The 12,677-nt window shown below is 37.6% G+C and overlaps 1 protein-coding gene across 1 annotated transcript; it reads right to left on the bottom strand.

Annotated features, from left to right (window-relative positions):
* Positions 1 to 1,068: 1,068 nt before the first annotated feature.
* On the bottom strand, positions 1,069 to 1,869 carry LOC132612863 (agamous-like MADS-box protein AGL80). Its single transcript, XM_060326941.1, has one exon. The coding sequence runs from the start codon at positions 1,867 to 1,869 to the stop codon at positions 1,069 to 1,071; it is 801 nt and encodes a 266-aa protein (XP_060182924.1).
* Between the last annotated feature and the right edge of the window lie 10,808 nt (positions 1,870 to 12,677).

The raw sequence follows: 12,677 nt of genomic DNA, 5'->3' as shown, positions 1-12,677 counted from the left end.
CCAGATTGACATTAAATGCTAAGGTAAAACCCTTTATTTCTTATCACTACATTTAATTTAATTTTCTTCTTTTGTAATTGTAAAAAAGTTAGGTTGAAAAATTTCCTCTATTCAGAGTTACGATAAGGTTCATATAGAGGTACTATGAATGTTTGAGGCAATTACACAACTTTGATGCCATTACATGTTCTGAGCGGCAAACGCGCTATATTGATGTATTCAACGAATTTATAGCCTTGACCAACATGCATGGGTAATCTCAGAGTAAACCTATTTTTTTGGCCGAATTTGGACTATTATTAATTGCCATGTTTTTGGCCGAATTTGGACTATTATTAATTGTCATGGTTCAAATTTCACTTATCAATTTATTATCATCCTTCCCCACCCCTTTTTTGGTTTCTTTTTCTGAATTAATTCTAAGTAAGCATGAAAAGCCTATTTCTTATGCAGGGGATACAATATTGATTTCGCCCAACAGACCTCATATATGGAACGTTTCTATCCTTAGAAAAGGGAAAACAAAAAAAAACAAAACAAACAAAAAAGAGAGAGAGAGAGAGAAATTAAAGGAAATCATAAAAGTGTGGATACAATTTTAAGTTTTTAGAGTGCAGATCAATTCTATACAAATTACTTTAACAGACATTTGCATTTCATAATATAAAAAGATAGGAGAGTGACAAATATTCTTTATTGGTTAATTCACTATCAATTTTAGATCAATAAACTAGTCTCCGGTAAAAAGTTTGAAACTAAAATTTAACCAATATATATACTAATTTTTAAAACTTTTTTAAGCAAAGAGATCGTTTTTGGAAATCACACTAACAAAAACAACAAAAGTAATAAAGGCAGAGAAAAATATTGGAGTATCCAATTATAAACATGAAATAAGGATTGATAATAGATTTAAAAGTGAACGAGATAACAAAATTTGAAAAAGAAAATAAAACAACAGACGACAAAATTTGGACATGCAAAATAGTAAAAGACACAGACGATCCATGGGACAACATGGACATACCAAACATTATTAAGAAACGAACACTGGTCCTAGATAGGTCCTTAGATATTGTTGTTGTTGTTGGAGTCTTGAACATTGTTGTTGCAAGGCATATCATCGAAAAAACCCACAACATCGTCATTCCAGTTAAACATCTCAGACAATGGAGGACTCTGTGGATAGTCATAGGAATATCTTTGGTAGTTATTCATTGGCATTGATGCACTTATTTGGGGGACATTCATTGAGGGGTCCATTAATGGTGTCATTGGAGGAAATGCTGGAGCAGATGTTGAAGGAGCTATCATTGGTAAAGGACTTGGAGAAGCCATTGTGGTTGGAGCCACTGGAGGGATCATTCCAGGATCATTTGATGTAGAAGCCTCTCCATCAACCTTTATTTTCATCACTTCACGTACCCTTTTAAGGGTTTCATTGATCACGTAACTCAGATCGTTGAGATCGTAAGGTTTAATGTTAGTGGGAATATTTTTTCCATTCAACACTTCATGCATCTTGTTCGTGAACTCCTTCACCCTGTTCTCCTTCCTTACCTTTGACAATTGATTCTCCAACTTCTTAATCCTTTTCTTGATGACATCTTCTAGTGTCTCCATATTTTGAAATTGCTCCAACTCTGGCAGCTCCCTAAACTTTCTAAAAGTATTGGTAACAGCTTCCTGATTTGGAAATACCTTAGGTTCGTCGTGGTAAGGACTATAGACGACAGTAGCAGTCTCAACATCACATAGGGTGCTAAGTTCTTGGGCCTTTTTCAAGTATCCTTTTTGTCTTTTTTTGTATGAGACTTTTCTCTCGGTGATATCTTCAATCAAAGCAAGATTCACTCTCGATCTAGTCATGGCTAAAGAGGAGGAAATGAAGGAGGAGAAATGTGTTTGTTTTGATATGGGGATCAAATGGCTTTGTTCTTGTTGTTGATGTTGTGTATTTCTTTGCCTAGGACTATTTCCTATTTGTAGGCGGAATTTAGATTATGTAAATTTTTGAATAGTTTGAATTAGAGGATTCTTAGTTGTCACTAGTAACTATTTTGGCATGAAATTAAATGAGGGTGGATTAGATACCAAGTTAGTTACTATTCTCTTGAAATATATGTAGTTTATGGATACAAATCTCGAATCATGTACTGACCAAGTTTTTGCAAGTCAAACTCTTCTTATTAGGAGAATAATTTAGTTGATCAAATCTAAGTAATATCCATAATAGATGGTCATTGAGTTATAAAGTTGTGTTTGCATACTAATTTCCAAAAAAAGAAAGAGTTTGCTTACTAATTTAAGTAGACGTCAACAAAGTCAAAAAAAAAATGTGTACAATCTCTTTAATTTTTTAATGGTATGTACGAATGACTGAAACATGCGAGTATTTTAAATAAAACAAAATGTAAAATTTTAATTAATTATAGTGGCTCAGAATTTTGAAATATCAATTTCACCAACATTTGAATATGCGTAAAACAATAACATTAATTGTTAATTTTATAAAAATACAAACATTTATTGAATGTTAAATGGTGATATGTGTATGATTATATTCGTTGCAGTGCTTCATAGAAACACCTTTTAATCTTTTCCAATTTTGCAGAAACCATATTTAGTAAAGAATTTATGTTTCTTTCAAATACATTAAAAATTAAATCCTGCTTAAGTTGTCTTTTTAACTGTCAACTTACCAACTTGTCAATCGGCACACATTGAAAAAAATTATAAATTGATTTTGAGGCAAACCAATATTCAATAACTGATCAAAACAATGTGTTTGCACATAGTGGAGAGAGAAAAAGAGAATTTAATTATATTAAGAAAAGTACTATAAAAAAAATTAGCATATTGTTTAATAAATTAAAAAATTGGACATTTTACTATGATGAATTTCCTCCCTCCTAGTAACTAAGTTAACTTTTAACCATCGTGGGATCCATATTTAAGTTTATCCGATCATTTCTAGCTAATGTTTATCTGTATAATTAAATTAGAGAGGAAGAAGTAACAACAAATTCACTGAGTTTATGTCATATATTAAAGTTTCGTCGTGTTAAGTTTGAAGGTTAAAAAGTCACAATTTAAATCTAATTAGTGAATTATATTTCTCCGAATCAATTCTTAGGGATAGCCAATCAAGATCCGCTATCGAGAAAAGAAAAGGTCTTGGATTTTAGGTTAGGTTAATCTCTTCATTCGCATAATTTTCATGTCCATCGTCCCCTCTTATTAACGTTATAAATTCTATTAGTATAATCAAAAATGGAAGAACCAACAAGGACCACATTTAGAATTTAATTATCTTATACTATAATTTTTGCCGAGTTAAATTTAGCGGGAAAAAAAGGTCACAGTTTAACCTAGTTGAATTTTCCTTCTTCCCTTATTCACCCTATAGCTATAAGAAAGTCTATGTCATATTATAGCCTTTGTGAATCGAGCTTAACAATCAAAAAGTCACAATTTAAACCTAGTTGAATCTTCTGTCTTCTTTTATTACCCTTACAAGCAAGTTTGTGTTATCATATATTTCTTGCGAGCTAATGAGCTTAACAGGCAAAAGGTTATAATTTAAACCTAGTTGCATCTTCCATCTTCTTTTATTAACCGTATACGTAAGTTTGTATCATTCTATGTTTCCTGCGAGTTAATAAGCTAAACGGCCAAAAGGTCACTATTTAAACCTAGTTGGATTTTCCGCCTTCTTTATTAACTCTAAAAGTAAGCTTAGGTCATTCTATATTTTTTTGCAAGTTAATAAGCTTAATGGCTAAAAGGTCATAATCAAAACCTAGTTGGATCTTCCGTCTTACATTATTAACCTGATAAGTAAGTTTATGTCATTTTATATTTTATGCGAGTTAATAAGCTTAATGACCAAAGAGTCACAATTAAAACCTAGTTGAATCTACCGTCTTCTTTTATTAGCCCCATAAGTAAATTTATGTCATACTATAAAAAGAGTATTTGCTCCCTCAATTATTTGTAAATTCTAATTTTAGTTCATGTGATACGTCACTAAATTCATTTAACCTTCACCTAGTTATAATGTGCACTTTTGGTCCCTTTCCCTATGAATATTCTCTTCTTCTTTTTTCTTCTTTTTTAGAATTTTCAACCCCTCCATCATTTAATTATTCATGTATTATGTTAATCTTGTATCATTACCTTATATTTGAAGGCAATATACTTCTTAAAATAGCCCAAATATAGCACATTTCCTACATAAAAGGACCAAAAGCACACATTTAATTAATTGAAGGTTACATGTGTTGAGACATATCACAAGGACCAATATCATAATAAACCAATAACTGAGGGACCAAAAATGTCATTCTCCCATATATATTCTTTGCAAGTTAAAAATGGGAGAAATGGATTTATAGGCCATTACAAAATGATTTAAATTTTATAGCTTTTTTATAAGAGATTTTATTTTTTACACATAAAAGATCTGAAAAGGTCATTTTCTTCTATTCAAATTCTAAAAGGGCAAGAGATCTCATTTTCTCGTTAAAAAGTGTAATATCCAAAATGTCACAATTTAAACCTAGTTGGATCTTCCATCTTCCATCTCTCCCTAACCACATTTCCTCCACAAAACAAAAATCAAGGGTCATTATAATTGGCCTTCATTTTCCTTTTATTCAACTCAAGGTGATTGCTTACCCAAACAAAGGTAGAATAAGAATTTTTTCTTGTTCTGCGGAAACTTAGAGTGGCCACACTTTAGTCAAAGAGAGCAAAATAAGAAACTTGAAAGATTGGGGTGGCAGGAACACAAACCGAATTTCTTTTTCAATTAATTTTGCCCCAGAAATTACTAATGCTAGGATTAGCAAACACGTGAGGTGCTCTTTGTATTTTTAAAAACTTCAGGGTTAATTTTAAATTTTTTAAGACATCCCTTTTCTCTTTCTCTTTCTTTCCCTCTTTCTTCTTCCATGTTCTTCCCTGAAAACCATTCCTTTACTCTCAAATTCTCCCATTCCTTCATTCTCTATGTGTTTAATCAACGTTGGAAGCTAAAATGTTAGTGTATATATATATTTGGTTGCTGAAAAACGTGAAGAAGGAGTTGAAAGCCATTGACGGTCATTCGCAAAGCTTCGAAGCTCTAGTTAAAAAATGTGAATTACCTCACAATCTACTCCATAAATGTAATGCCTCCAAATCTTCAAACCAACTACTACCGCCACCAACTCTAAGTCATGAGTGAGGTAGTTCTTCTCGTGGACCTTCAACTGTCTCGAAGAATATGCTATCACTTTTCCCTCTTGCATCAAAACACAACCCAAACCAATTCAAGAAGTTTCACCAATAAACCGTAAAATCCTTTCCCTCTACTGATAAGGCTAAGACTGGAGCCGAAGTCAATAAGGTCTTGAGCTTTTGAATGCTCTCCTCACACTCATCAGACCACTGAAAAGCTACATTCTTTTGAGTTAACCGAGTCAAATAGAAAGCAATAGATAAGAACCCCTTCATAAAATGAGCCAAGCACGATCCTCAACTACTTCTCATGATCCTATGTGCTATGAGAATAGACTAAAATTTCATTAGTGAGGACAATCACAAAGGAATCCAAATAGGGATTGAAAACCCAATTCATCAAATCCATAAAAGCTTCGGGGGCACTGGTAAGCCCAAACAGCATGACCAAGAACTCATAGTGACCATAGCGGGTCCTGAAAGTTGTCTTCAAAATATCCTCTGCTCTAATCTTTAACAGATTATAGCCTGATTTCAAACAAGTCATCTATTAGGTTATCGGTGTCACGATCCAAATCACTAGTCGTGCGGGCACCTACCTTTTTCCCACCTAGAAGTTGAACCGGACCCTTAACCATAAACTCAAATCAAGATAAAGTAAATACGAGAATAGAAATATTAGTCTAAAATGTAAACATAGATAAGTGTAGAATACAATACTAATACGATCCCCAAGAACTGGTCTAACTCGTATAAAAGCAACAATAAAACTGTCTAGAAATATACAAGTCTAAAAATAAAATCACAACTGTCTGAATGGAACAAATATAAAGAAAGATATATGAGTCTTAAAGACAGCGGGCTCGCTAAATGCTCACCCTCGACACTCAGCATCAAGACCTCAGGATCAGTCATGAGGACTGGAAGTGGAGCCTGTCACGTACTCTGCACTCATAGAAAAATGCATCAAGGTAGTATCAGTACAAATACTATGCACTAGTAGGTATCATAGGCCGACAATAGTTAGCTAACATATATAAAGGAAAAAATTGAACAATAGACATACTAGCTATCAAGTATAAACACAACACAGTCCAAGAATAGCAACTCAAGTCTAGAATTACCAAGTCAGAATCAACAAGTATGTGAATGTAGTAATGAGTGCGTATGCAATCCCATGATATGCAATGGCCAATATAATCTCAGTACACACATGTCCGGACGGAATACCTCCACATCTCAATAGTCATGACCCATGGGGGACTCGCAAAATCCATGTACCACTCTCATGATCCTGACAAATATCTCGGGCATCGGACACTCTCACGATCCCAGTAAAGACCTCGGGCATCGAACACTCATCTTTCTCATCATCATCAATACCAAGTCACAACTCATATCAGTGTATCATGTAAAATGACGATGAGTTCCATACATAATATCAATGCCATGTGAAATCATATTGATAATTATCGTGCCATACATAGACATATATCACAATATCAAGAATAAGTCAATTTCTTTCCTCTATCCATGAATACTACCAAGATAAGTGATAGATAACGGTATCACAATCACGACAAGACCACTCAGTATCAAGTCTAATATCACACACATAGCAACAAGCCAATAGATCACAATAAGGCAACAAGCCCATAAATCAAACAACAGTACCAAACCTAAGTAATCCATCCCAACTACATACTCGAAGGAGTACATGCTTTCTGCAACAATCACTAACTCTACATATGCTTATCTAACCGAAGTCTAACCATAAGGTAAGCCGTAACCTGTCTGCCTGTCGAGCTGGAGCAACGAACAATCTAATCTAGGCCTTGCCTTTCCGGAAAGCCTCCAAGTACACAGAGTCTATCCATTATTAAACTCTAAGTTAGAAATGAGAAGCAACATACCCATATTGCTATACTATCATTCAAATCAAAGTCAACTAAAAAAAAGAGGGAAATAGGCCAACAAGGGTAAAATGGGTATTTCAAAGGGTTTAATTGGTAACCCAACGTTCTAGGAGTTTAATTCTACTCCTCAATTCAGTCTTTCAATTCATCAACTAAAATGGAAGATTCAAGCCTATTGGTCACTAATTCATCAAATTCCATGCTTAGATTAGTCAAATCTATTAACAAATCTTGTATTGGAAGACTAAATATCAAATAATGAAGTAAATGTCCTGACTCATCTTCTTCCGTAAGTTCTATAAATTTTCTATCGTGGATTCATGCTTAAGAAAGGTAAATGAATGAAACCAAGGTTAGAGAACTTACCCTCAAGAGAAATCTGCTTGGAACCTCTTCAATTCCCCTTAAAGACACTTTGAACAATAAATGCAGGGATAGGAAATGAAGGGTTTAACTTTGCATTAAATAGTGTTCTGGTCTACGTCACTCGCGGTAGCGGTAAAGGGTCTCCTACTGCGAAACCGCTCCCGCGGCTCACATTCCGCCATAGCGGACTCCTGTCCGCTGTAGCGGATTATTACGAATCCACTTATCTTGTCATAGCAGACCAGGCCTCACCGAGGCCGGTCCTCTACAGCGCACACGAGGCCGCCATAACGGGCATCAGAAACTAGCAAAAATGCTAGTTTTTCGCTAACTCTTTCCCAAACCCTGAAAATCACCTGAGACCTCCCAGTAATCAGACATGGAACCATACATAAAAATACGCTACCAACTCACTTGTGGTATCGAAATTCCCAATAAACGTATATTTGACCCGGTTAATCCCCAATGACGAAAGATCAACTTTCTAATCAATGACCCAAAACGCTTTCGAGTGCCTCGAGAACCAAATTGAACAACCCACTAAGTCAGAATTGACCATACGAACCTCTTAGAATCAATAGATTTTCGAAAAAGGTCTATTTATTCAAAAGTCAACTATCGGTCAACCATCTTTCACTCTTAAGCTCCCTTTCACATAAAATCATCATACAACTTGCCCGACCACCTCAATAACCATGCCTCCCATCTCCACGGTCAAAATCATACAAATAGGGCACGGGAAAGGGTCAATGAGAGTAAATGGGTCAAAAGCACTATAATGACCAAACGGGTCATTACATCAGATACCAATTAAACAGTCGCTTATCCTCAAGCAAAAAGAAAAGAAATGGGGGGAAGTACCTGAGTTAGCAAATAACTGGGGATATCTGGAACGCATATCGGACTCGGTCTTCCACAAATCCTCCTCAACGGGATAGTGCTTCTAATGCACCCTAAAAGAAGCAATCTCCTTAGACCCCAACTTTTCGCCTGCCTATCCAAGATAACTATAGGCTCCTCCTCATAAGATAGATTCTCATCAAGCAATATGGAATCCAAACTAATGATATAAGACTCGTCTTAATAGCATCTCTTCAGCATAGAAACATAGAATATCGGATGAACAACTAACAAGCCTAGTGGAAAGGCAAACTCATTAGCAAGAGCGCCAACACGATGGAGAATCTCGAATAAACCCATGTACCTCGAGCTGAACTTTCCCCTCTTCCCAAATCACATCACACCCTTCATGGGCAAAATCTTTAGAAGAACCGGCTCAGTCTCCATAATCTCTAAGTCTTGAACCTTCCGGTCAGCATACATCTTTTGCCTACTCTGAGCTACTAGAAGTTTTTGTTAAATAAGCTTCACCTTGTCCAAAGACTCCCTCAGCAAATTTGTACCCTAAGGTCGAACCTCAAGAGCATCAAATCACTCAATAGGAAAATGACACCTCCTACCATATAAAGCCTCGAATAGTGCCATATCAATACTCGAATGGTAGCTATTGTGGTACGCAAACTCTGCCAAGGTTAAGAACTGCTCCCAATGACTACCAAAATCAATAACACATGCTCTCAACATATCCTCGAGCACCTAAATAGTCCTCTCGAACTGACCATAAGTCTGTGCATGAAATGCGGTCCTAAGATCTAATTGAGTACCCAACTGTACTTGCAAAGTCCTCTAGAAATGGCGATAAAATGAGGACCTCGATCAAAAATGATGGGAATAGAAACAACATGCAATCGCACAATCTCTCAGATGTAAATCCTGGCCAACTTCTCTGCATAAGAAGTAATCTGAATGGGGATGAAATGAGCAGACCTAGTCAACTGAACAACTATAACCCAAACTGAATCGAACTTGCCCAAGGTCTTCGAAAGACCCACAACAAGATCCATGGCAATCCTCTCACAATTACAGTGGGGAATGGGCATTTTCTGAAGCACACCATCAAGTCGCTGGTGCTCATACTTGACTTGCTCGCAGTTCAAACACTGAGCAATAAAATTCGCAATATGTCTCTTCATCCTGCCCCACCAGTAGTGTTGTCTCAAATCAAAATACATCATAATTGCCCCTAGATGAATAGAATATCCAAAATTATACACCTCCTCTAATATCAATAGAATAAGACCACCCACACGAGGAACGCACACACATCCCTTGATCCTAAAAATCCCCTCATCATCAAGCAAGGCCTCCTTGGTCGGACCACTCAGCACCTTATCACGAATCTTACATAACTGAGCATCATCAAACTGTTAAGTGCTGATCTTCTTCAAGAGAGACGACCTCGCCTCAACACATGCTAGAACTTTGCCTGGATTGAATTATCAAGTTGCACGAAACTGTTAGACGGAGTCTGAACCTCCATGGCTAAAGGACACTATGAAGCAATCAACCGAGCTAAACTGCCTATAGTCACTATCTTTCGGCTCAATGCATCAGCTTCCACATTAGCTTTGCATGGATGGTAAAGAATAGTGATATCGTAATCCTTAAGTAGCTCCATCCATCCATCTATGCTGCCTAGAATTGAGATCCCACTGACTGAACACATGCTGAAGGCTGCGATGATCGGTGAACACCTCACAATGGACCACATATAGATAATGTCTCCATATCTTCAAAGCAAAGGCTACCGCTGCCAACTCCAAATTATGACCAAGTAGTTCTTCTCATGAATCTTTAGCTGCCTAAAAGCAAAGGCAATGACCTTGCCCTTTTGCATCAACACGGCGTCCAAACTAACACGAGACGCATGTTAATAAACTGAGAAATCGAGGCTGTAGTCAACAAGGTCTTGAGCTTTTTGAAGCTCTATTCAAAAGCATCAAACCATTGGAAAGGAACCTCTTTTTGAGTCAATCTAGATAAGTAAGAACCAATAGAAGCAAAACCTTTCATGCACTGATGGTAGTAACTAGCCAAACCCACAAAGCTACAAATCTCAGTCACTGAAGTGGGCCTCGCCTAATCCCTAACAGCCTCAATCTTCTTGGGATCAGCCATAATCCCATCCTTATAACACCACGTCCTTGGGCATAAAGCTTTTTCCCTCTCAATAACCTAAGGAGAAACCTCAAATGACGTTCATGCTCCTCCCTACTCTTCAAATAAACAAATATATCATCGATGATGACTATGATGAATGAATCCAAATATGGCTTGAAAATACCATTAATCAAATCTATGAAAGTTGTTGGAGCATTCGTAAGCCCATATGACATAACAAAGAACTCGTAATGACCATAACAAGTCCTAAAAGTCGTCTTCAGAATATCCTTGGCCCGAATCTTCAGTTAGTGATAGCCTGACTTCAAATCAATCTTCAAAAGCATAGAAACACCCTGAAGCCTTGATAACCCATTATCGAATCTCCAACTAAAGTAGACACATGAATAGGCATATCAAGAAGGTCATAAAATAAAACCCTACCAATATAATGATAAGTAAACACAGAATAGAAAGTAGACCTGGATCAAATAAGACTGAAGCTGCCCGATGACAAACAAAAATGGTACCTGTGATCACAGCATTAGATGCCTCGACCTCGGTCCTACCAGGACAAGCGTAACAATGAGCACCACCAAAGCCACTCTTTAATAGATTGAGCTCTTGCCCTAGAGGCCTAAGAACCATATCTACTAGACTAGTACCCACCCCTAGAAGAATGCAAACCACGGCGGCTTGACTGAGCACCGCCACTGGCTAAGGAACCACCTCGACTACCAGAAGATGTCAAAGTCCTAGGGGTCTAGAATCGAGAGCCCTACTGGGTCCCACTCTATCTCAATCATATGCACTCTCTCGCGATATAAGCAGGATCACCACTAACAAAGCAAGATCTAGGTGTCAGAGGCTAACACATTGAGGTTGAAGAAACGAAAGAACTACCTCAATCGGCATGTTGAGAAAATGAGCCCCCAGAAGCATGTCCTGACCCACAACCACTCTATCCAGAAGGGCCACCTGAAGACGCTTAAAGCATGGACTAAGTGGGGTAGCTGGGGTGTGACTGATAGGTACTGGATGACTAGCCCCTACCTTTATAACTGGAACCACTGCATCTACTATACTGACGAGGCCTTTTCTCAGTAACCCCTACAAGAGGCTAGACTATGGCTACAAGATAAAGATAAGCAATATGAAGTGGAAGCACCAGTCCACTCATAAATTGCCTTACCTTCTCTGACTCGGTCGGAATCAACTATGTCGCATATCGAGCCAAGAGCAGAAACTGAGCCTTATACTCTACCACTAATATACCCCTCTAATATAAGTAGATAAACTCATCCCTGCACTGATCTCTCAAATAACGGCGTACGTACTTCTCTTAGAAGGCCTGGTGAAACTATGCCCAAGAGAGTGGAGGCGAACCAACCGGTCTGTACTCAATAAAAGAACTTCACCGCGCCTTCGTATCCCTGCGAAGTTGGAAAGACATATAATCCACACCATGCGACTCCACAATACCCATCTTGTAAAACCTCTCATGCATATCCATAGTGAACTCATATGCGTCCTCACTAGACATGCCAAAGAATTTGGGCGGCTCCATATTCAAGAATCTTCCATTAAGCTCCTAATCCCCAAGTTTCAAGACCTGGCCTGCTAGGGGCCTAGGAGCACTCACAAGGGCGGTATCCCATTAATGCACGGGGCCATGGCAGCAGCAGGTTGTATCCCCGGTGTTTGTCCCTGCTGAGGAGTTTGTGCTCCTGTTGAAGTTTGTTATCTACCTGGAGTAGTGGAACCACCCACAAAATGTTGTCCATTAAGAATTATAAGGATACGGTCCATAGTGTCCTAAAATACAAGATCGGACATGAACTCGGGGTTAGTCTGGGCTGGCCCCATACTTTTCCCAACTGCCTGCTCTCACGCGGGATGGCGCTCTGGTAGAAGCTTTGGCTGGCACTCTAGAGAACTGATCTAGCACACTTCTTTCTAGTCACATGTACCTTTCCCCTGGCTAGTGTAACACCACAACCTCCAGCTCGGTCGTGGTGTTACACCGCGTAGTTTTGTACGTTAAGATTTGTTAGATGTTAGTTGTCCTAGTCTTGGAGATGAGAGTTGTATTCAAATTTATATGAGATTATACTTTCCTATCCTATGGCTATAAGGATTTAATTTCATGTTTAGTAAGTTATGGAAAAATTG

This window comes from Lycium barbarum, chromosome 10, assembly GCF_019175385.1.
Source record: "Lycium barbarum isolate Lr01 chromosome 10, ASM1917538v2, whole genome shotgun sequence".
Lineage (NCBI taxonomy): Eukaryota > Viridiplantae > Streptophyta > Magnoliopsida > Solanales > Solanaceae > Lycium > Lycium barbarum.
This window is presented reverse-complemented; position numbering and strand designations above follow the sequence as displayed.